Source organism: Saimiri boliviensis, chromosome 2 (genome assembly GCF_048565385.1).
Source record: "Saimiri boliviensis isolate mSaiBol1 chromosome 2, mSaiBol1.pri, whole genome shotgun sequence".
NCBI lineage: Eukaryota > Metazoa > Chordata > Mammalia > Primates > Cebidae > Saimiri > Saimiri boliviensis.
The window spans coordinates 39161853-39187959 of record NC_133450.1 but is presented as its reverse complement, the minus strand read 5'-3'; the positions used below and the strand labels follow the sequence as shown (position 1 = coordinate 39187959).

Below are 26107 nucleotides of genomic sequence, written 5' to 3'. Positions count from 1 at the left end.
TCCCAGCTACTCAGGAGGGTGAGGCACTAGAATCACTTGAACCCAGGAGGCAGAGGTTGCAGTGAGATGAGATGGTGCCTTTGTATTCCAGCCTAGGAACAAAGCTAGAATCTTTCACACACACACACACACACACACACACACACACACACACACCCCCGCAGAAATTCAGTTGACAGATTACTAAAATTAAGATGGTGGCAGTGGCAAGAGAGGGAAATGGCTTCAAAAGATATTAAAGAATTTAGTGATTAGTAAGCCACGAGGGGTGAGGGTGTTGGAAGAATCAAGGAAGACACCATTGTCCCAGCATGAGCTCCTGGTTTGATGGTGGTACTCATTTACTGAGATGGGGGCAACAGGAGGTGGGAATACACAGTAAATGGGAATGTGTTTATTTTGGACAGACTGAGTTTGAGGTGCTTGTAAGACAGCTGGTTGACAGTGTTCAATAGACAGATGTGCCACTTTATAAGTCTGCAGAAAGATCTGAGCCTTGAATATAAATTTGTGAGTTGTTGGTGCTAGTGAAGCAGATGGAATTATTCAGAAGGAATGAGAAGAATAACCATGTGGAGCTCTGAAAAGGGTCCTCATGTAGGGGGGGAACATGCCTCAGAAAAGGAGCTTTTGGGCCAGGTGCGGTGGCTCATGCCTGTAATCCCTGCACTTTGGGAAGCCGAGGTAGGTGGATCACCAGAGGTCAGGAGTTCGAGACCAGCCTGACCAACATGATGAAACCTTGTCTCTACTAAAAATACAAAAAAAATTTAGCTGGGCATGGTGGCACACACTATAATCCTGGCTACTCAGAAGGAGAATCGCTTGGACCCGGGTGACGGCAGTTGCAGTGAGCGGAGATTGTGCCACTGGACTCCAGCCTGGCGACAGAGTGAGACTCCATCTCAAAAAAAAAAAAAAAGAAAAAGAAAAAGAAAAGAAAAGGAGCTTTTGAAGGAGACCAGTAAATTGTAGCCAGAGAGAGGGGAGGAAAATGGAGTGTCCTGAATCTAAGTATCTGTTACACAAAGTAACAGCTTGATCTCAGGGGCATTCAAGTTTTATCCCATCAACTTAAGACCCTGAAAGTTCTGACGTTTTAGTCGTCTTCCACTTGGGGTAGGCCAACTTTTATACCCACTAGCCAAGAGCAATTCTAGTCTTCTAGGTTTTCTCAAGTTCAGATCAAGAAAAGATGATTCCTTCCCCCTCCCCTCCCCCAGCTTGAATTTCCTGACCTCCCTCCTGGTTAAATGACACAGGAAATCTTATCCTCAGAGACAACCTAGCTCCCTACTCACAGGCAAGTCTTGCCTTACTTTTGCAGATTATAACGTGATGCAGATGACTATCAGAATACAACAGGATATCCATAACTCTGTGCAAGAAATGCCAGGGAAAGGGTGGCCATTATTTCTTACTAGGTAGTTAAGAAAGAACAGTGGAGAATGGTTTGAAGGGAGACCTGGGTTCACATCCTAGCTCTGCCCCTTACTAGGTGGTTATCAGTTGTTAAGTTACTTAGCCTCAGTAATTCTCAGTTCCTTCATCTATAAAATGCAATAATAACGCCTCGCGAGAAGTAAATGAGGGTATTGGTGTAGTTCATCAGCCTTCATGCCCACTTCTTTCTTATTTGGTAAAGAGAAATACTTTTGCTCACAGGCATCATCTAGGTTGGCCCATGAGGCAGGCTTTTCTCTCTGACATAGTACCTGCTGTCCTTTCCCTTCTTGCTTCAAGTGGGCCTGTTCTAAAGCTGGGCGAGAACCAGCAGTGTGTCTGAATCTTTGCAAAGGTCATGGATTCCCCCGAGGATATAAAAGCAGGGAAACACTACTCTTTCATCATGGCCTGAGAGAAGACTCTCTGAGAACCATCAAAGAAATCTAACTGTGGAAGCCAAGAATTGTCCAGCCTGCTGTATTTCCGTGATGAATTCTAGAGAGAAAATATGAATTTCTTTCCTGTTTACTTCAAGGCAAAGGGGAATGACATGATTATATTCTAATATTAGGAAAGTACATCCACCTTGTACTCTGGAGACAGTAGGAGGATACAGCCTAACTAGCCCAGACTGTGGTTTGGGCACGAATCAGAGGTACAATTCACAGTGCAATTTTCAATTATTGGCTGGGCACAGTGGCTCATGCCTGTAATCCCAGCACTTTGGGAGATGGAGGTGGGTGGATCACCTGAGGTCAGGAGTTCGAGACCAGCCTGGCCAACATGGTGAAACCCCCATCTCTACCAAAAATACAAAAATTAGCAGGATATGGTGGCACGCACCTGTAATCCCAGCTACACGGGAGGCTGAGGCAGAAGAATTGCTTGAACCCAGGATGAAGAGGTTGCAGTGAGCTGAGATCGTGCCACTCCAGCCTAGGTGACAGAGTGAGACTCAGTTTAAAAACAAGTATTTGTAAACTCAAACCACAGATGAAAAAAAAATTCGGTTATTACTCGTGTTGCTTCTTGGTGATTCCAAATGCATTGTGAGCACAGGCAGCCTTCAGGGCTATGGCAGAGCGCTCACTCACAAAGCAGAACCTGTCTCACCAGCCAAGCTAGAGAATGACTTCAGTGGGGTGAAAGCCACTCAGACAAACGCGAAGTAGAGAAGGTGTGTCCCAAGGTCAGAGCATCAGGACTAACATTCAGTAGTAAATGTCAGACTATTGGCTAAGGGCAGACACTGCCTACCAGTTTCTACCACTGGGACATGGGTCAGCCTCTCCAAGACTTAGTTCTCCATCAGTAAAATGACAGCCTTATTCTAGATGATATTTTTTATTTCCAATAACCCCCAAATTCTATGATTTTTTATTTTATTCATTTATTTATTTTTGAGACACAGTTTCACTCTTGTTGCCCAGACTGGAGTGCAATGGCGCAATCTCCGCTCACCACAACCTCTGCCTCCCGGGTTCAAGCGATTCTCCTGCCTCAGCCTCCCTGAGGAAGGATACCCCTTCCTTCCGAGCTTCTAAGGCCATTTCCCCTTTAGCCTTCTACACTGCATCTCGAAAGAAGAAGTTAAAAGTCAGCCAGAGGAGGGACGGGTAGGTGCTGCCGTCAGGTCTAAAGGATAACCCCCTATGCTGACCCCAACCCTATCTATAGATCACGGACATGGTACAGAGGAATTTCCCCTGGAAGGCATTGTTCTTGCTCAACTGCTCAGACCCCCACCTAGTCATGTTCCCCACACTCTTGACCGTCTCACATGTGCACCTCTCAGACTGTAAGCTTTTAAAAGGGCCTCGGTTTCCTTTGTCAGGAGAGCTCAGTTGTTGAGGCATCTATGCCGCTGCAATTCCTGGCCAAATACAATTACCACTTCCTTCCCGTTTGTTTGCGGCCCCCCCGCTTCATCCCGAGTAGCTGGGATTACAGGCATGTGCTACCACGCTCAGCTAATTTTGTATTTTTAGTAGGGATGGGGTTTCTCTTTGTTGGTCAGGCTGATCTCGGATTCTTGACCTCAGGTGATCCACCCGCCTCGGCCTCCCAAAATGCTGTGATTACAGGCATGAGCCACCACGTCCAGCCCTGCTTTTTAATTTTACTTTTAGACTGGCTCTCACTCTGTCACCCAGGCTGGCTGGAGTGCAGTGGTGTGATCCCAGCTCACTGTAATCTTTGCTTCCTGGGCTCAGGCAATTCTCCCATCCCAGCCTTCCAAGTTGCTGGGAACACAGGCACGTGCTACCACACCCAACTAATTTTTTTTTTTTTTTAATTTTTAGTAGAGACAGTTTCACTGTGTTGCCCAGGCTGGTCTCAAACTCCTGGGCTCAAGCCATTTACTGTACTCAGCTTCCTCCCAAAGTGCTGGGGTTACAGGTGTGAGCCACCAACCCTGGCCAATTTCATGGTTTTATAGTTCCAAGTTCATCTGACTTAGTTCATAGACTTACCTAGATAAATAAGATAGTCCCAATTGTATCCTTCAAATTCCTTATTTTAAGGCTTTCTTGTCTCAAAACATCTCAGGCAAATGCAAGAAACTTTGAATTATAGGGATGGGGCTGAGAAAAGGGGGAGGAGACACAGTTTCATTTGACATTAACTTAGATTTAGTGTTTCTATCTTCTCTCATCTTCCAGGGAAGAGAAACAGGAGAGAGCTGGGAACAGCTGGGCTTCCTTAGTCTGTATATCTCTATCAATGTTTTGAAAAGTTATGCAGGTAATACATTTTTATAAAAAATTCAAATAATGCAGAAGTATACAGATGTGGAATTGAGATCCTTCATTACCCTCTCTCTGCTTCCTGCCCCCTCTGATCCCCCACCCATCTCTGGAGGTAGCCACCATCAATGTTTGGCATCTTTCCATTTCTTTTTCCCTGCACACCTCCATCCTCAGTATTTTAGCACACCCTGCTCCACAAATATCCATTTCATGGAGACCAGTTATAAGAGCAGCACCAAAAAGAATGAAAAGCTTAGAAATCATCACTGGCCAACTTGGTGCCGGTTGTCTTAAAAAAAAAAGAAAACAGTGGGGAAAAAAAAAAAAATCATTCCCTTGAGGTAACGTTATGTACACGCTTTTAGGAGCTAACCTTCAACATGAATATTGCCAGGCAGTTGGAGAAACTCCTGGAAGAAGAAAGTACCAAGCTGATTTTATTATTCCCACAGGAAGGTATTTCTCTAACAAAATTTCTTTGTGGGATTTACCAAGGAGATAATAAAGCTCTCATGATTAATATCCATCTTTAGAGAATAGATAAAGTTGAGGGGAAGTGCTTCTATTACTGCATCTGCCTCTCAGCTTAACAGAGGGACACATAACTTTGGGCAGAGGGTAAGCTTCTACATTGTGTTATCAATGTGGCATTGTGATAACTCACAATGGATTTGGCAGACACCATGGTTCTCCCAGAAAATGTACCATCTATAAGGCAGGAACCTTGTCCTGATAGTCTTCAAGAGACTTTTCTCTGTTTTTCTGTTAGCATTTGCTGAGACTCCCAAGAGTCTGTGCAATGGTTCTAATTAGAAACCATCTTATTTTCAATGTCATAGCAATTCCTAACACATAGTAGATCGGCAATATAGATTTGTTATTCACTTGGGTTCCTTTGTTAGTCAAACTCATTATGGCTTAGTAGTGCTTGTACAACATGCTAAGAAACTCTGAGTTAAGTAGAAGGTCCTAAACCCACTTGGAGATGGAGTTGGCTGAGACCTTTAGAAGAGTTCATGGCAGCCAATACTGAGATTGCTATTTGGGAGGCAGGATTGCCTGGTGGCTCAGCAGGCTCTGTGGCTAAAAGCCTAGGCACCAGTCCTGACTTTGCCAGTTGCTGTTATTTTAGTCAAGTCACTTAATCTCTTTTTAAGTTTCCATTTTTCTTATATGTAAAAATGGTGATAATGTTTTGTGTTTGAGTTTCCATGAGGGTTAAATGAGATTTGTACCTAAATGCACATGTCATATATATTAAGTACCTCAATAAATAATCTTTCCAAATTTTTCAAGAGCTTTCTGTTTCTTAGGAAGTTACTACAAGATTTTGAAATGTTCTGTGTGTGGTGGTATTGTGGAGACTGCTGATGGTTAGAGGCTGAATGTAAAGTCTGAAGTTTTAGTTTTTTCTCTAGATAAGTGTTCAGTATGTAAATACATGAATTGAACACTGCTATGTCTCAGATTCTCTTCAGCGTCTGCTGATAATATATGCTAGTCCTAAGATTATGAGCTATGATATGATTTGACTTGTTTTCTCCTGGAAGAAATGAAGTCCCTAATTATCTCACTTTGATTGCAGTTTTACACCTGCAGTAGAACTCAAGGAAAAAGGAAAGAAAGGCAAAGCAGTTCACTTTGCGGAAATCGACGGTCCAGCTTCAGACAGGTAGATTACCTTCTCAACCATGCCAGAGTTGCTGATAGCCCCTCTCAGTGGAATGGCTTCAGCCTTTACAAACTACGAAAATATCGTTCCTATTATTCTAGATTGCAATGTGAGTACCCATCAAAGAGAGAACATGCACTGTTTCAGAATTGTGGTGGGAATTCTAATAGTCTCAATAAATGTATCCTGTTAACCTGGCTGTCAGCACATCTTCAGCTTTTTACAGTTTCTTAAAATTTGAAAATGATAGGTACACCAGAATAGATTATTTAAATGATCTATTTTGGATGATATCTGTATTTAGATTTTATATCAGGCAGTGAGCATCCCGCTTGCCTTAACACAGTAAATATAACGTTTCATAAAAAGCATTCTGAAATCATTTTACATCAAACAAAACCCATGTATGACACTCAGGCCCTTATTACTTTTTAATAAATGCTTCTTGCATGTCAGGCTACATTAAATCCAACTAAAATATTTTAAAACACAACACTACTAGAAACTGTTATATTCCAAAACAGGCTGACAGATAAAAGGCTTGCTGCAAGAGAGGAGAAGTCAGCTAAAGCTTTAGAGAAACGAGGTCAACTGGGCACCATTACACTCGATGATGTTAAATGTGAGTAACTGTTTTCTAATCCATACATAAACATCCATCATCTCTACATAACATCCATGCATAAACATATCATGTGTGACTCTCAGGCAGCTTCTGTCCCTCTCTCAATCGTCCATTTTCTCTTTTCAGTTGTTACTTTGCTTTTGCTACAAGATACTGAGATGCAGCGGATCTGTTCTTTTACAACATTTATGAAGTATGTATTGCTTGTGAGGCATTTCAGATCTTTTATCCTTTATTTTTCAGTAACTCCATCTGGTAAGTGATGACAAATCTGATTTTTAAAGGAAGAGCATGAGGCTGGCTCTATGCAAGCCATCCTCTCAGGACCTAGTCACAAACACTGTGACCAAAGAGTCAGGGAGAGGAAGCCAGAAGTCATGGGAACCCCAGGCAAAGTCCCAGGGCAAGGACTATGGAGAGCATGCAGTCCAAGTCTCACATGGACTGCATTATTTTTACATAATAGTTAAAGGATATACTCATTTACTGGCCCGGTGCGGCAGCTCATGCCTGTAATCCCAGCACTTTGGGAGGCTGAGGCGGGGAGATCACCTGAGGTCAGGAGTTTAAGACCAGCCTGGCCAACATGGTGAAACCCCGTCCCTACTGAAAATACAAATGGCCAGGTGTGGTGGCTCACGTCTGTAATTCCAGCACTTTGGGAGGCCTATTGAGATTCACTCTGGATGGTTGGCAAAATATTACAGAAAATAGTAAAGATATATTAGAGAAAGGTATAGTCTCAAGCCTTTTGGAAGGCCTAAGGGTTTTATTGGGGCAGGTTGAAGGCAGCTGCCACGTTAACATTAGCATAGGAAAGAGATTAGAGACTGATCAAAAGGCCTTACCCCACACCCATTTGTCTCCACTCTGCTTACTCATGTTAATTTTGTGCTGGGTGGTCTCTCCAGGAGGATTAAAGGGGAATTACTTATTAATTGCATTTATTCTGGGCCCCAGAACCAAAAGCTTTTACCAGTTGTAAAACCATTCTCTTAACCATGTTAATTATCCACAAGTGTGTTAACTTAGAACCTCTATCGTAATGTCTAGGGAATAAATGTGTGGATGAACAGGGAATCTAGGCTGATTGGTTGTATTTTGCCCTCTGAAAGCAGCCAGCGGCCATTCCCTAGCCCACTTGAAACAGCCTAATGGTATGAGAGTGCGTTTATTCATCCGTGGTTGAGTCAGGGTTTGCAGGTCAGACTTCCACGGCAGTGGAACCCATGTCTCAGGTGGTGACCCCAATGTGATCAAAGGCACAGAGGCCAAGGCCGGTAGATCACAAGGTCAGGAGTTCGAGATCAGCTTGGCCAATGTGGTGAAACCCCATCTCTACTAAAAATACAAAAATTAGCCGGGTGTGGTGGCACACACCTGTAATCCTCGCTACTCAGGAGGCTGAGGCAGGAGAATTACTTGAACCCGGGAGGCAGAGGTTGCAGTGAGCTGAGATCATGCCACTGCACTCCAATCTAGGCGACAGGGCAAGATTCCATCTCAGGAAGAAAACAAACAAACAAATATTAGCCGGGTGTGGTGGTAGACGCCTGTAATCCCAGATACTTGGGAGACTGAGGCAGGAGAACTGCTTGAACCGAAGAGGCAGAGGTTGCAGTGAGCCGAGACTGTGCCACTGCACTCCATCCTGAGCAACAGAGCAAGACTCTTTCTCAAAAAAAAAAAAAAAAAAAAAAAAAAAAGGGATTTACCCATTTACTGAAGATCAATTTTCTCTACTAGTTATGTTTGGCAGCCCCAGGATATGCTAGGTGTGTGACTCTAGGTAAGTTTTTTGACCTTTCTAAGCCTGTTTCCTCAGCTACAAAATTGGAAAGTAATTGTGTAATTGTATTCCCTTTGTATGGCTGTGCATGGCTGTCCCTCATGTGGCCCCTACACCATGAATGCTCAGTGAGAGTTGGGGGCCCGATACCACTGGCACCCCTCTCCATTCTCTCAGCACACACATGCAGGCTGCTGTGGCAGCTGCCTGAGACTCAGCCTGAAGGCCTCATTCCACCACAAGAGCACGCTCAGCCTGACTACAGGGTACGCTCAGAGCTAGGGAGTCAGTGCTCTAAAAGCAGCTGTCACTCAGTGCCCTGCTGGAGGAGCTGGTCTGTAGTGAGATGTTTTCCACACTGTCTCCCAGAGTCCCCACAGGACTGAACTCCACTTACTTTGTCAACACTCAGTTGGCTTCCTTCCTTTTCCTGTCTCATTTCCCCACTTTCCTACTGATGTTTCCTGAGATCACTTCCCAACAAAACAATTCACTTTCAAGTCTTTGTCCCAGCGTCTGTTGGCGGGGGAACCCAACCTGAGACCGGGAGTGATTAATATCTCGAAAAGAAAATCTGTAACAGTCACCCTCATCCTGCATTTTTAGGTATAGTTCAAGAAACCAATGCCAGAGAAAGAATTTCCATTTGGGGCCACAAAGAAGGCAGCAAAAGTCTTGAAAAATATTTAGAAGGAAAACAATGACTTCTAGTTAAAAACAAATGAGATAGCATTGTAAATCAGTGCAGCCTTTTTGGAGGGTGTGGCATGAACATTTAATATGCACATACACTATGTGCTAGCAATTTCACTTCTGTCTATATTTTTAAAAACCTAAATACCCATCAATAGAAGACTAGTTAAATGAGGTATAGAATATCCAGCTCTTAAAAAGAATGAAGAAAATCTATACATATCATAGAAAGAGGTCTGGGCTACACAGAAAAGTGACAAAAGCAAGTTGCTTCTCAGCAAACGGACACAAGAACAGAAAATCAACCACCACATGTTCTCACTCATAGGTGGGTGTTGAACAATGAGAACACATGGACACAGGGAGAGGAGCATCACACACTGGGGTCTGTTGGTGGGGGGCTAAGGGAGGGACAGCGGGGTGGGGGAGGTTGGGGAGGGATAATATGGGGAGAAATGTCAGATGCAGGTGACAGGGGGATGGAGGCAGCAAACCACATTGCCATGTGTGTACCTATGCAACAATCCTGCATGATCTGCACGTGTACCCCAGAACCTAAATTTAAAAAAAAAAGCAAGTTGCAAAGAATTGTATATATAGTATTACCCCACTTATTAACAAAAAACATTTTTAAGGCATATAGTCATGCACATGTACATATGTTGGTGGAAGAGGATGTTATATGTGATTGTCTATGTTTTATAAAGTTTAGAAAGGATTCATACCAAACCCCTCTCCCCCGCTTTTTTTTTTTTTGAGACAGAGTCTCACTCTGTCACCAGCCTGGAGTGCGGTGGCTCAATATTGGCTTACTGCAACCTCCACCTCCTGGATTCAAGCAATTCTCCTGCCTCAGCCTCCCGACTAGCTGGGATTACAGGCATGCATGACCATGCCTGGCTAATTTTAGTATTTTTTAGTAGACACAGAGTTTCACCAGGCAGGTCTCAAACTCCTGACCTCAGGTGATCCACCCACTTTGGCCTCCCAAAGTGCTGGGATTACAGGTGTAAGCCGCTGTGCCTGGCCCAAACCAAACTCTTAATAGTGGTTACCACTAGGTAATAGGATGGTGACAGAAGCAGGCGAGAACTTTTTACTTGATGCTTTTCTCTATATTTTTTAAACAGTGGAAATATATAACTTTTTAAAAATGAAAATTAATAAGCACCGTTAAAAGAATTTAGTGTCTGACCTCTCCAAATGTTTTACTTACAAAAACCAGATTTTAAAAATATTTGAAGGCCGGGCACGGTGGCTCAAGCCTGTAATCCCAGCACTTTGGGAGGCCAAGGCGGGTGGATCACAAGGTCGAGAGATCGAGACCATCCTGGTCAACATGGTGAAACCCCATCTCTACTAAAAATACAAAAAATTAGCTGGGCATGGTGGTGTGTGCTTGTAATCCCAGCTACTCAGGAGGCTGAGGCAGAAGAATTGCCTGAACCCAGGAGGCGGAGGTTGCGGTGAGCCGAGATCGCGCCATTGCACTCCAGCCTGGGTAACAAGAGCGAAACTCCGTCTCAAAAAAAAAAAAAATTTGAAGATATAGTAGATAGAATTTTAATTGGTAAATTAGTTCTTTGATAGGCATGATAACATGGTTTTCTACTTATTCTTGTGTTGTGTGCTCATGTATTTTTTATGAGAAGTCTTACATTTGAAATAGGTTAGCACTGACTCTTTGTTTTGTTTCAAATCTCTCCATAGGAATAAGAATCTTGATAATTTCCTCATGGCATTATTGTACTACTTATCTCATTACCTGGAAAAAAACTCACTGGAAAAGAAACCCAAAAGCTATATGGTGTAAGTAAGATTTTATAGTGTGCTTTAGAGTTGTATCACTGCCAGTATTAAAAGTAACTTTTGTTTAGGATAAAGAGATGATAGAAATGTTTAAATCTTTGAGATGTACAAAGAAATTTCACATGGGAAGAGTGTGTTTCTAAAGCTCACTGAATAACTTCTCTGTGTATTCCAGTAACAAAATATTCCAACTGATTCAGACTAGCATTGCCCAATAATGAGATAATGAAAGCCATGTACGTAATTTTAAATTTTCTGGTAATATTTTTAAAATGTAAAAAGATACACATGAAATTAATTTTAATAGTGTCTTTTATTTAACTCAATGATGCAAAAATATCATTACAACAGTAGTTGATACTAGGAAGTTATTAATGAGATATGTTACTTTTCTGTAGTAAGACTTTGAAATCTGGTATCTATTTTATACCTGTAATGTTCTCAATTCATACTAGACACATTCTCAATAGCCACTTGGGGCTAGTGATAACCATCTTGAATAGTGCAGATATAATTGTTGTGTGCTTTTTATGCTTACAAAGTTTTTGCTAAAGGGCTTGTAAGCATCCAATTAAAAAAAATCTAAGAATTAAAAAAATCAATAGATTTGGCCAAAATGGCATTCCACATCTCATGAAAAAATCCAAGGTTTCTTAGGCTACTTATAAAGAATTTAACTGCTTTAGCTTTAGGCAGAAGTGGCTCAGAGGTGTACACCAGGGCAAGAATCTGGGGACTCAGAATGCAGAGCCGAACAATGCCTCTCAGCCTTGGTGACCTTTTGCAAGCCATGGAACTTTCCATGTGCCAGGCAGCCCTCCCCAGTACATGTGGAACCAACCCAATGATTTAGCTGTTAGGAATGCTGGGTAGAGTAATTAACTTGTTGCTGCAGGATATTTTCAAAATGGAAAACCTGTTATACAACCAAGCAGCTGGAAAAACATCTTATGGGTAGAATAAATGCATCTGGATAGCAGTTTTGTAAAGAACCAAATAAATTATTTTAAAATTCTTATTCCTGTAAAGCCATCTTGATATGCAACATCAGTGTTATTTTGGGGCTGTATTGCACAACAGGGCAGCCAGAGCATGAAATGTTTCTACGGTAGCAAAAGGGTTCGAAGCCAGCGATGGACCAGAAGGTTTGAAGATTCTTACTATTCCCAAACAGAAACTTAAGACTTTTTTGGCACTTTGGGTTATTATGTTTTTTATAGTATTTCCTCTTCTGAGGCTTATTGCTAACCTAGCAAAAAGATTTTTTTTTTTTTTTTTTTTTTATTTAAGATGCAACCTCGCTCTGTCACCCAGGCTGGGGTGCAGTGGTGTAATCTCAGCTCACTGCAACCTCTACCTCCTGCGTTCAAGCCATTCTCCCACCTCGGCCTCCTGAGTAGCTGGGATTACTGGCACTCACCACCACGCCTGGCTAATTTTTGTATTTTTAGTAGAGATCGCGTTTCACTATGTTGGCCAGGCTGGTCTCCAACTCATGACCTCAGCTGATCCACCTGCCCCGGCCTCCCAAAGTGTTGGGATTACAGGTGTGAGCCACCATGCTTGGCCTGCTTTCTTAATTGATAAGAATAGATAATGAGACAGGTTTTCTAGTTAAAGATGCACTAAACACAGTGGTATAAGGTAGACTGTTCTTTCGAAGGAATCAGTTACTCAGATTGACAAAAACCAATTGAAGCCTTAAAAGTATGGATTTTATGGTGTGATTCTAAAAAAAAAAAAAAAAAAAAATCACAAGTCTTTATTTTCAGGCTTCCTGTGGTCTGTTGGTTTACTTACTATAATAGATTTAAATATTGATTGCATTGAGGTGTCTGCACAGAATAAAAAAATTGATTTCAAACACTAAGATATAGCATAGGGATAGTAATAGCACTTCATTCACAGAGTTATTATACAGAAGTAGATGAGACAATGTATATTATCTTTTTTTTTTTTTTTTTGAGACAGAGTTTCGCTCTTGTTACCCAGGCTGGAGTGCAATGGCACGATCTTGGCTCACTGCAACCTCTGCCTCCTGAGTTCAAGTAACTCTCCCGCCTCAGCCTCCTGAGTAGCTGGGATTACAGGCACGTGCCACCATGCCCAGCTGATTTTTGTATTTTCAGTAGTGATGGGGTTTCGCCATGTTGACCAGGATGGTCTCGATCTCTTGACCTCATGATCCATCTGCCTCGGCCTCCCAAAGTGCTGAGATTATAGGCGTAAGCCACCGTACCCGGCCTGACAGTGTATATTTTCTTTTTTTTTGGAAACGGAGTTTCGCTCTTGTTACCCAGGCTGGAGTGCAATGGCGTGATCTCGGCTCACCGCAACCTCCGCCTCCTGGGTTCAGGCAATTCTCCTGCCTCAGCCTCCTGAGTAGCTGGGATTACAGGCACACACCACCATGCCCAGCTAATTTTTTGTATTTTTAGTAGAGACGGGGTTTCACCTTGTTGACCGGGATGGTCTCGATCTCTCGACCTTGTGATCCACCCGCCTCAGCCTCCCAAAGTGCTGGGATTACAGGCTTGAGCCACCGCGCCCGGCAACAGTGTATATTTTCTTAACCCAGTTCATGGGACTTGGGAGAAAAGCCTACAGCCATGGGAGGAGAACAGATAAAGGTGAAGAAGGATGGCAAAGGTACACTTAGATGATGTCAGATGATTACCCTGCTTTCAGAAGCAGCAGTCTTATCCCCATTTACAAGTGAAGAAATTAAGGCTCAGAGAGGTTAGTTTGTTGGAGAGTACATACCATACCTAGGAGATGCAGTTCCTAGGTGGAACTGATATTAGAACGCAGGTCTGTTTCACTCCAAAGCTTGTGCTTAAACCACTGTACAACATGCCCAGCACTTCCTATCTGTCAACTGCACTATTTTCCAGAGTTTATCTTTCCATAATTAGAATTTTTAGCTTCTGAACAATTATGTATGTACTTTTTTTTTTTTTTTTTGAGACAGAGTCTTGCTCCGTTGTCCAGGCTGGAGTGCAGTGGTGCAATCTCCACTCACTGCAACCTCTGCCTCTCAGGTTTGAGCGATTCTCCTGCCTCAGTCTCCTGAGTAGCTGGCACTGCAGGTGTAGGCCACCATGCCAGCTAATTTTTTGTATTTTTAGTAGAGATGCGGTTTCACCATGTTTGCCATGAACTTGGTATTTTTAGTAGAGATGGGGTTTCACCTTGAACTCCTGAACTTAGGTGATCCACCTGCCTCAGCCTTGCAACATTCGGGGGTTATAGGAGTGAGCCACCTCACCTGGCCTATATTTACTTTTAAACATAATATCATATGTACTTTCAAGTTATTATAATCTTCATAATTATAATTTTTAATGGTAGCATAGTTTTCCATCAAGCCAATGTGTGTGACTTGACTTACCTACTAAGAGGCAGTATACTGTAGTGGTTATGGGTATAGATTTTGATGCCTGGGTTACATCTCATGGAAGACTCACTCATATGTTAGGTTAATAAACCTCAAGTCCTTAAACAATACCTGACTGTATTACTACTCCCTTTATCCTTCTGTGTTAGCCTGTTCTCATGCTTCTAATAAAGACGTACTGGGTAATTTATAAAGGAAAGAAGTTAATTGACTCACAGTTCCACATGGCTGGGGAGGCCTCACAATCATGGCAGAAGGTCAATGAACAGCAAAAGCATGTCTTACATGGCAGCAGGCAAGAGAGCATGTGCAGGGGAATGTCCCTTTATAAAACCATCAGATCGGGATGAGACTTATTCACTATCAGGAGGACAGTACAGGAAAGACCCACCACCATGATTCAATTACCTCCCACCAGGTCCCTCCCATGACACATGGGAATTATGGGAGCTACAATTTAAGATGATATTTGGGTGGGGACACAGCCAAACCATATCATCTTCTATTTTATATATTTTGGCAGTTTCTAGTTTCTCTGATACATAAATAATGATTGCATTGAATGTCCTCATGCATAAAAATTTCCTTCTAATTTTGGGTGATTTTTAAAAAATAATATATTTCCAGGAGAGATGATATTGGATCAAAATTTATGATAATTTCTATGGCCCTTGAAATTATTTTCAGTTTTTTTCCCCAAAAGATTATGCCAATTTTCTGTTACAAACAATGCGTAAGTACATCCGTTTCAACAAAATTTTCTAAACATTATTGTTTGCATTTTTAAAGAATGTGCTTTAAAAATGAACCACTATCTGGGTTTGTATTTAAGGCAGTTTTTCATAATTAGATGAAAACAGTATGGGGGAATGGTTTCCGGACATGGAAGTGTGGTGCAAGCAGGCCACCTCTGCCTGGATTTTTGTATATAGGTTAGCTGACCTTGAGCATTTTTTTTTTTTGGTAGCCTTTTTCTTTTTATTCCATTTCAACACATCAGTCCTTTATGTATACATGCAAATGTGGTCTAAGGACTGCTTGCCTTGGAATCACTTGGGAAGATGGTTTTAAATTTTCTAGGCAAGACCTAGACTACTGAACCGGAATCTTGGAGACAGGGTTGCACTGGGAATTTGCGCTTTTAGCAAGCATCCCTAGCGATTCTTTCATAATTCATAGGTTTATTAAAACTTGAGAAGCATTGGCCTAAAAGCTTCAAGGCATTTCTTGGTGGTTGTAGTTTGGTTTGGTTGTTTTCTACATCAAAAGAAGAATATTAGCTACTGGCAGCTCTGGCAGAGTAGGGTGACAAGTGAGGGTGGGGCTGCTGAAGGAAACGGGCACAGAGATGTGGTCACTGGGGCGTGTTTGGGGTATACGGCATTTGGGCACTTAATGTTGGAGCCCACTTTATTCCAGAACTCATTTTATGCCTTTTCATCATATGTGATAACATTTTCTGTTTTGAAATGTCTACATTATCCTTAAATACACCTCCCTTCCCTCATGGCATATCTTCATGGAGTCAGTCTAATGGTTAACTCAGAAGGGGCTGTCATTTGTCCTTGTTTAGAGTAAATATCATTTGGTGTCTAGTGACACCTCACTTGTCAATAATAGTACATTGGAATGTATCATCAGCAGTATTGTCTCCTACTGTATTGTATGGCAGAAACTTAAATTTTGGCTTGCTGTAACCTAAGAACAAGTTGTCTTTGTGAAAGTTCACTTGCAGTTCAATTGGAACTGCAGCTGGTTTCACAGGGAAGCAGTGTTATTGTAATTGATGCCAAAGTCCCCAGAGTAGTTGTCCACAGATGCCTTCTTAGCAAACACAGCTATACTTTGAACTGAGAATTGGTCCTTGTTCACACGTTGAGCCCCCAAGCTCAGTAATGACATAGGGAATGCAGGGGAAGCTGAGGTACATAGTCTCCATGGTTATTTTAGGAAAATAGCAGGAAAGTAGGCTGCTAGCCACCTCAGCAACTAGTATAATTTGTTGGTTGAGCTGTTCTTTATAAATTAGGACTACCTGGATATAAAATTGAGGATACATAGCATGAAGTATAATCTATGATAAAAGCAAAAATAGACCGGGCTTGGTGGTTCACACTTGTAATCCCAGCACTTTGGAAGGCTAAGGTGGGTGGATCACTTGAGGTCAGGAGTTTGAGACCAGCCTGGCCAACATGATGAAACCCATCTCTACTAAAAATACAAAAATTAGCTGGACATCGGTGGCAGGCACCTGTAATCCCAGCTACATGGGAGGCTGAGGCAGAATTGCTTGAACCCGGGAGGCAGAGGTTGCAGTGAGCTGAGATTGTGCCACTGCACTCCAGCCTGGGTGACACAGTGAGACTCTGTCTGAAAAAAAAAGTAAATAAAGTGAAAATACACCATAAATTTGAGATACTGATTCCAATGATTAAATATGAAGAAACTCTAAGGATTTTCCTATACCACTGCTTAAATAAAATAAATTCATTTGTAAGTGAAGTCTGTTGACACACACGTAGTTCTTTCAAAATAGTTTATGGCTGGGCACGCTGGCTCATGCCTGTCATTCCAACACTTTGGGAGGTCAAGGGGAGGATCACTTGAGTTCATAAGTTCAAGATCAGCCTGGACAAAATAGTCAGACCTTGCCCCTACACAAAATAAAAAATTAGCCAGACATGGTGGTGTGTGCCTATAGTCCCAGCCACTTAGGAGGCTGAGGCAGGAGGATTGCTTGAGTCCAGGAGGTTGAGGTTGCAGTGAGCTATGATCACACCACTGCACTCCAGCCTGGGTAGCAGAGCAAGACCCTGTCTTAAAGAAAAGAAAAAAAAAGTTTATAATTCTGACTTTTTGCTAGTTAATATAAGCATTTGTGAAAATTAACCCAAATTCTCTTTTTTAAATTTTTCCCCTCAGAGGCCTTGTAGAGAAAAAAGAAATGGAATTGGTTTTAAGTAAATTAGAAGCGGCACAGAAGTACTTGGCGCAGAAGTACTGTATCCTTGTGCTGGGCTTGGCCATGCCGGATAAGCATCACATGTGCTGTGGAAAGTAAGCACACGCTTATACTTCATTAGATCATCACTCATTGTAGACACACATCCTTAAGATGCTTCCGTTTGACTTTTGTTACCTTGAGAAAATGTTCCTTTTTCTGTTGTCCAGAGTAATTGGGCTCAGGTGAGAATCTGTCCCAAACACTTGTGATGTCTCCTTTGAGAGAGCCAAGTACATATGGAAGAAATCTCAGAATCTCAGCTGCTATTTTAAAAACTTTCCACTGCTTGGGATTGAATGACGTGGTCCCTCAGTGAAATCTTGCTCTCAGCAAGGAAGGACTCTTGCTGCCAGACCAGGGCCACTTGCTTGGGCAGGAGGCCTGGTGGGGCTGGTAGTGCAGGGGATTAGGTGTTTCCCTACCCTTTCACTGCTTATTCTGCAGCAGCAACAATTGTGAGTAGGAACTGCTGAAGTATGGATTCTAAGACGGTTCTTTGTGGGAAGATCATTTTTACCTTAGGATGACAATTTTTACACCACTGTAATTAAAACTAATTTCAGACAAAAAATTTCAAAATGACAAAAACGAAAAAAAAAAAAAAAACCCCAACAAGGAAGGGTAAAGGGTTCAATTCAACGAGAAGATCTAACTTTCCTAAATATATATGCATTCAACACAGGAGCACCTGGATTCATAGAGCAGGTTCTTAGAGATCTAGAAAAAGACATAGACTTCCACAAAATAACAGTGGGAGACTTTAACACCCACTGATAATATTAGGCAGATCATCGAAGCAGAAAATTAACAAAGATATTCAGGATCTAAACTCAGCATTGGACCAAATGGTTCTGATAAACCTTTACAGAGGTCTCCACCCAAAAACAACAGAATATATATTCTCTTCATTGCCACTTGGCACTTTCTCTAAGTTTGACCACATAATTGTACAAAAAATGGTCCTCAACAAATGTAAAAGAACAGAAATAATACCAAACATACTCTTGGAACACAGTGCAATAAAAAGAGAAATCGACACAATGAAAATCACTCAAAACCATACAATTACATGGAAATGAAACAACGTGTTCCTGAATGAACTTTGAGTAATAATGAAATTAAGGCAGAAATCAAGTTATTTGAAAATAATAAGAATAGAGATGCAACATACCAGAATCTCTGGGATGCAGCTAAGGCAGTGTTAAGAGGGAAATTCATAGCACTAAAATGCCCATATCAAAAAGTTAGAAATATCTCAATTTAACAATCTAACTTCACAACTGAAACAATTAGAGAAGCAAAAACAAATTAATCCCAAAGCTAGCAGAAGATGAGAAATAACAAAAATCAGAGGTGAACTGAAGGAAATTGAGAGACCAAAAAAACATCAAAGATCAACAAATCTAAGAGTTGGTTTTTTGAAAAAATAAAATAGGCCACTAGCTTGACTAAGAAGAAAAGAGGGAAGATCCAAATAAACAATTGGAAATGACAAAGGGAATGTTACTACTGACCCCACAGAAATAAAAACAACTGCAATGAACACCTCTACACACACAAACTAGAAAACTTAGAACAAATGGATAAAAATTCCTTGACACATACACTCTCCCAAGACTGAGCCAGGAAGAAATTGATTGCCTAAACAGACCAATAATGAGCTCTGAAACTGAATCAGTAATAATAGCCTGCCAACCAAAAAAAGCCCAGGATCTGATGGATTTACAACTGAATTCTGCCAGATGTACAAAGAAGATATACCATTTCTACAGAAACTATTCCAAAAATTGAGGAGGAGGGACTTCTCCCCAGTTCATCCTATGAGGCCAGCGTCATCATGATACCAAAATCTGGCAGAGACACAACAACAACAAAAAATCAGAGGCCAGGCATGGTGGCTCACACCTGTAATCCCAGCACTTTGGGAGGCTGAGACAGGAGGATCATTTGAGGTCAGAAGTTTAAGACCAGCCTGGACAACATGGTGAAACCCTGTTTCTACTAAAAATACAAAAATTAGCTGGGTATGGTGGTGTGTGCCTGTAATCCCAGCTATTCAGAAAGCTGAGGCAGGAGAATCCCTTGAACCTGGGAGGTGGAGGCTGTAGTGAATTTCAGTGCATGGCACTCCAGCCTGGGTGGCAGACTGAGACTCTGTCTCAAAAAAAAAAAAAAAAAAAAAAAAAAAAGACTATTAGACAATATGAAAGAATTTTGCCAGGCACAGTGGCTCATGCCTGTAATCCCAGCACTTTGGGAAGCCAAGGCGGGCAGATGACCTGAGGTTGGGAATTCGAGGCCGTCCTGACCAACATGGAGAAACCTCATCTCTACTAAAAATACAAAATTAACTGGGCGTGGTGGTGCATGCCTGTAATCCCAGCTACTCAGGAGCCTTAGGCAGGAGAATTGCTTGAACCCAGGAGGTGGAGATTGCAGTGAGCTGAGATCATGCTATTGCACTCCAGCTTGGGAAAAAAGAGTGAAACTCTGTCTTAAAAAAAAAAAAAAAAAAAAAAAAAAACCCTAAATATAAAATACAAAAATGAAAACCAGGCCAATATCTTTGATGAACATCAGTGCAAAAATTCTCAACAAAATGCTTGCAAACCAAATCCAGCAGCCCATCAGAAAGCTAATCCGCCATTATCAAGTAGGCTTCATCCTTGTGTTGCAAGGTTGGTTCAACATATGAAAATTGGTAAGTGTGATTCATTACTTAAACAGAACTAAAGACAAAAACACATGATTATCTCAATAGATGCAGAAAAGGCTTTTGATAAAATTCAACATCCCTTCATGTTAAAAACTCTCAATAAACTAGGCATTGAAGGAGTATAGCTGAAAATAATAAGAACCATCTATGACAAACCCACAGCCAATGTTATACTAAATGAGCAAAAGCTGGAAGCATTTCCCTTAAAAACTGGCACAAGACAAGGATGCCTTCTCTTACCATTTCTATTCAACGTAGTATTGGAAATCCCAGCCAGAGCAATCAGGTAAGAGAAAGAAAGAAAGGTCATCCAAATAGGAAGAGAGGAAGTCAAACTATCTCTGTTTGCAAATGACATGATTCTATGTCTAGAAAACCCCAGAGTCTCAGCCTTAAAGTTCCTTCATCTGATAAACAACTTCAGCAGTTACAGGATACAAAATCAATATACAAAAATCACTACCATTCCCATACACCAACAACAACCAAACTGAGAGCCAAATCAGAAAGGCAATCTCATTCACACACACACACACACACACACACACACACACACAGTACTTAGGAATACAGTTTACCACAGAAGTGAAAGATCTCTACAATGAGAATTACAAAACACTGCTCAAAGAAGTCAGATAAGACACAAACAAATGGAGGAACATTCCATGCTCATGGATAGGAAGAATCAATATCATTAAAATGGCTATACTGCCCAAAGCAATTTACAGATTCAATGCTGTTCCTATCAAATCACCAACATTCTTCACAGAACTAGAAAAAGTTATTTTAAAGTTTATGTGGAACCAAAAAAGAGCCCAAATAGCCAAGGCAATCCTTTTTTTTTTTTTTTTTTTAAGAGATGGGGTTTCACCATGTTGGCCAGGCTGGTCTCAAATGCCTGATCTTGTGATCTGCCTACCTCAGCCTTCCAAAGTGCTGGGATTACAGGCATGAGCCACATGCCTGGCCACCAAGGCAATCCTAAGCAAAAAGAACAAAGCTGAAGGAATCATGTTACCTAACTTCAGGCTATGCTACAAGGCTACAGTGACCAAAACAGCGTGGTACCGGTACAAAAACAGGCACATAGACCAGTGGAATAACATAACCTAGAAATAAGGCCACACATCTACAACCATATGATCTTTGACAAACCTGATAGAAACAAGCAATGGGAAAAATACTCCCTATTCAATAAATGGTGCTGGGATAACTGGATAGCCATATGCAGAAGATTGAAGCTGGATTCTTTCCTTATATCACATACAAAAATAAACTCAAGATGGATTGAAGACTTAAATGTAAAACCAAAAACTATAAAAACCCTGGAAGACAACCGAGGCAGTATCATCCTGGATGTAGGAATGAGCAAAGATTTCATGACAAAGACACCAAAGGCAATTGCAACAAAAGCAGAAGTTGACAAATGAGATCTAATTAAACTTAAGAGCTTCTGCACAGTAGAAGAAACTATGAACAGAGTATACAGACAACCTACAGAATGGGAGAAAATATTGCAATTATGTAATTGGCAAAAGCCTAATATTCAGCATCTATAAGAAACCTAAATTTACAAGAGGGACAATCCCATTAAAAAACGGGCAAAGGACATGAACAGACACTTCTCAAAAGAAGATATACAAGTGGCCAACAGGCATATGAACAAAAGCTCAAATTCTCTGATCATTAGAGAAATGCAAATCAAAACCACAATGAGACACCATTTCACACCAGTCAGAATGGCCATTATTAAAAAACAGATGCTTGCCAGGTTGCAGAGAAAAGGGAACTATTATACACTGTTGGTAGGAGTGTAAATTAGTTCAACCATGTGGAAAGCAGTATGGTGATTCCTCAAAGAGCTAAAAGCAGAACTACCATTAGACCCAGCATTCCCATTACTGGGCATATACTCAGAGAAATATAAAGTATTCTACCATAAAGACACATGTGTGCGAATGTTCATTGCAGCACTGTTCACAATAGTAAATACATAGAATCATCCTAAATGCCCAACAATGACACTGTATAAAGAAAAGGTGGTACGTATACACCTTGGAATATTCTGCAGCTATAAAAAAGAATGAGATCATGTCTTTTGTGGGAAAACGGATAGAGCTGGAGGCTATTATCCTTAGCAAACTAGCATAGGAACAGAAAACCAAATGCTGCGTGTTCTTATTTATATGTGGGAGCTAAATGATAACGAACTTATAAACACAAAGAAAGCAGCAGCAGATACTGGGGTTCACTTGAGGTGGGAAGGGTGGGAGAAGGGAGAAGAGCAGAAAAGATAGGTATTGTGTACTGATCTTAATACCTGAGTGATGTGATAACATGTACAACAAACCCCCGTGACTTATGTTTATTTATTTAACAAGCCTTCATATGTACCCCCAAACCTAAAATAAAAATTAAAAGAAAAAACAAGCCCAAGATGTTCATGGGACTTAAGTAGCCAAATGTGGATCTAACTGCAAAGGACAGGAGCATATATAAAATAACGGAATTATTTCATTTAATATCTCTGATGGATGAGGTATAATAGTAGACATAATATAGAGATACTTAAAAGTTGTGAATGTTTCAGCATCAGAAATATCTTTCTGTGATCCAAATACAGGAAGCTTTTGAAGGTCTATAGGGCTATTGTAGAGGTTAGCTTGCTATAGATTTCATTGTTTAGAAAGAAGTAGCATTTTCTCTAGACAGAGTTTTTAAGAAAAGCATTATGATAAAATTATAATCATCTTTACAGTTTCCTACTCGATCATTTATAAAATCACTATTAATATTGACCCTAATTTCTTTTATCTTTAAAGTATCATTTCTAGTTAGAAAACTAGGATTTAAGGTTTAAAAACCTGCTTTTAAGAAATGATTTTGGCCAGGCACAGTGGATCATGCCTGTAACCCCAGCACTTTGGGAAACTGAGGCAGGAAAATTACTTGAGCCCAGGAGTTGGAGACCAGCCTGGGCAACACAGTGAGACCCTCTTTCCAGAAAAAAATAAAAAAATTAGCTGGGCATGGTGCATGCCTGTAGTTCCAGCCACCTAGGCGGCTGAGGTGAGATAAAGCCTGAGCCAGGGAGGTTGAGGCTGCAATGCGCCATGATTGTGCCACTGCACTCCAGCCTGGGTGACAAAACAACACCCTGCCTCAAAAAAAAAATTTTTTTTTTTAATTTCTCATACTTGATGTTTAATCTTTAAAAACATTGCAAACTAATGTTGGGATAAGAAGCAAACTATAAACAATTATATCATAATTAGAGAATTGACAATAGTTTTTAGTTCTCTGGGCATAGAGCCTCCACTGAAGTAATTGTACTTTTTCTAAAGCACTTTTTACACAAACCTTTAGAGGAACCCATATGTCTGAAAGTCGGTGATGGCCTCTGGTTAGCACTAGCTCATTTCCAGATGGTGCTGGTCATTTTTCCATTGTATGCAACATCACCCATGTTTCCTCTGCCTGCTGGATAGCAGTTTAGAGAAGAATCTCACCACCCACGTAGCAAATTCCATATGGGTCAAATGCTGAACAAGGGACATAGAAGACAGACTAGAACAATTTTTTGCCATGATTCAAAGTTTATATTGTTCTTTTGGTGTCTTTTATGTAGGAGGGGATGAGGACAATATTTTTGCCAGTTGTGAGTAATTAACTAATTTTAACATTTCACTTCTTTCCGATTTCAATAAGCTAATATTTTCATGTGTATTTTCTGACTTTTGTCTCTCACGTATGTGTTACCAAAGTGAACTGGGGTCTGCTTGACGGATACAGTCAGGTGAAACATCCACACCACAGTATGTAATATCAGGAGAAAGGAGGGCATTTATTTGTAGGTTGCCAAGCAAGTAGAATCAGTAGCTCTCACTTAATACCTGACCTCTCTGATGGCTTGCAAGCAAGGGTTTTTAAAGGCAGGAGTAAATTTCAGGAAAGCAGAAGTTACAGGCAAAATTGTAAACCAATGCATGGAGGTTGTATATTGGTTTGGACTAAAAAGGCAGGATGTTTTGAAGCGGGGCCTTACAGGTCATAAGTAGATTCAAGATTTTCTGATTTGGTTAAGGTAGAGCAGCTTTGTTTGAAAACCTGGGGTCTATCCTGGCCAACATGGTGAAACCCTGTCTCTATTAAAAATACAAAAATTAGCCAGGTGTAGTGGCACGTGCCTGTAATCCCAGCTACTCGGGAGGCAGAGGTGGAAGAATTGCTTGAACCCAGGAGGCAGAGACTGCAGTGAGCTGAGATTGCACCACTGCACTCCAGCCTGGCGAGAGAGCGAGACTCTGTCTCAACACAAAAACAAAACCAAAAAACCTTGGGGTCTGCAGAAAGATGTGTTAGGTCTGGCTCGTAGACATGACTTTCAGGCCTCTCAGGAAGAACTTTAGAACGACGAGTGCATGAGTTCAGTCCTCAGTTTCCCCTTATCTGAGGTCTACATGCCAGTGGATCCATTTGGCGGGGGTCTGAGTTTCTGAAAATCAACTCAGGGACATGTGTTAAAATGTTATTTTTACTGTATATAGGAAACTTCCTCGGCTATCTTTTAAGCTACTGTTACCTTCTTGCTTATCAAGTTGCTTATTTACTTCTCAGGGCTAGCTAAGTGCCTGGAATTTCCCTTGAAGGAACTCAAGGCTTTCCTTTATTTCCAGGTTTGGGGGTGGGGGTAGGTGGCAGGTCCTTAAGTGTTGAGGGAGGGGTCCCTGTTTTGTCTAATATGCACACTTAATATTGGACTACAGTGCTCTATGCTCTTTAGCTCTAGGGTTAAAGATTTTAGTAGACCAGCAATTTGAGCGCTATTAATTTAGTGCTTTCTTGTCTCTTGAGAAGTAAAAGGATACGCCTTTAAATGTCTGTGAAATCCTGACATCACAAAAGCTTTGGCAGAATTTTGATGAACATGTTTTCTGTGTTTTCCAAGATAGATATGAAAACCTCCTTGGTGGCAGGCACATGCTATAGAGTTAGATGTGTTCTTTGGTGATGGCCAATGCTGGCTCCAAGCCCTCCTCTACCTTAGGATTTGTACTTTCTTCCTCTGTTCCCAGTGCAGTCGTCACTTGATAGGTGACCAGAGGGGCTAGCAGTAGGGCTGGGGGAAAAGGGAGTCTTTTTGAAGCTCAGATGTGTAAGTTATCCTTAAGCCCAATTCCTCTAACTTCACCCCCAGTCACATGCACCAAAGCCTCTTTCCCCTCCCCTAAAACACATCCCTTTGACACTCTGTTGTATAGAGCAGGCCTTGACCTTCATTGAAACCTGATTTCACCTAGAGCAGCAGGGGACAAGTAGGGGAACACAACTTTTTTTTCTCCCCAGCCCACAACTCTGGGTCTGCACTCTGTTTCCCTTTAGGAATGACAAATCATAAAATAGACTTTCCTCATTTTGATTTGGAGCAAGATGGAATAAGAAAGCATAACAGGCCACTAAAAATCTCTAGATTTACTACCACGCTGGCTTTCCCCTCTTTCCTATGGGTTGTGTCCTCAAACATGTGGTGACCAGCATGGTGGCCACTTGCCACACGTGGCTGTTGAACACTGTGAAATGTACTAGTCCAAATTGAAACATACTGTAAGTAAAAAGTAAGCAGTGTACACAGAAAGTCTAAAAATGAATAAAACATCTAAATACTTTAGAAATATTGCTTCTATATTGAAATGATAATATTTTGGGGGATTTGGATAAAATATTAAAATTAGCTTCGCTTGTTTCTCTCTACTGTATCTACTAGAAAATTTAAAATTACATTTATGGCTTGCATTATATTTCCATGAATTGTATTGTTTAAACCCAATTTCTTATTTGCAGATGGTTTTGGGAGGCTTAAATTTTTTTTTTTTTTTGAGACAGGGTCTCACTTTGTCACCCAGGCTAGAGCGCAGTGGCACGATCTTGGCTCACTGCAGCCTCAACTTCCTGGGCTCAAGTGATCCTCCCTCCTCAGCCCCACAAGTAGCTGGGACTACAAAGAATGCACCACTACTCCTGGCTAAGTTTTTTTTGTATTTTTTGGTAGAGATTGAGTTTCACCATGTTGCCCAGGGTGGTCTTAAACTCCTGAGCTCTAGCGATCTGCCTACCTTGGCCTCCCAAAGTGCTAGGATTACGGGTGTGAGGCACCACATCTGGCCAATTTTATTATTTTATAATCAACACATTTTTAAATTTATAAT

The 26107-nt window shown here is 41.2% G+C and overlaps 1 protein-coding gene across 4 annotated transcripts in view; it reads left to right on the top strand.

The window, feature by feature from the left end:
* The window catches only part of PPP1R36 (protein phosphatase 1 regulatory subunit 36), a 40634-nt gene that overhangs the window by 7719 nt on the left and 6808 nt on the right, over positions 1 to 26107 (top strand). For 2 of the 4 annotated variants that reach the window (XM_039468868.2, XM_039468873.2), the window contains exons 4-8: positions 5782 to 5868; positions 6393 to 6490; positions 6620 to 6686; positions 10686 to 10784; positions 17104 to 17238. In XM_039468868.2, the coding sequence (XP_039324802.1) occupies positions 5782 to 5868; positions 6393 to 6490; positions 6620 to 6686; positions 10686 to 10784; positions 17104 to 17238 (486 nt within the window). The remainder of the gene's footprint in view (positions 1 to 5781; positions 5869 to 6392; positions 6491 to 6619; positions 6687 to 10685; positions 10785 to 17103; positions 17239 to 26107) is intronic. The other 2 variants (XM_039468870.2, XM_039468871.2) reach the window with 2 other exon arrangements.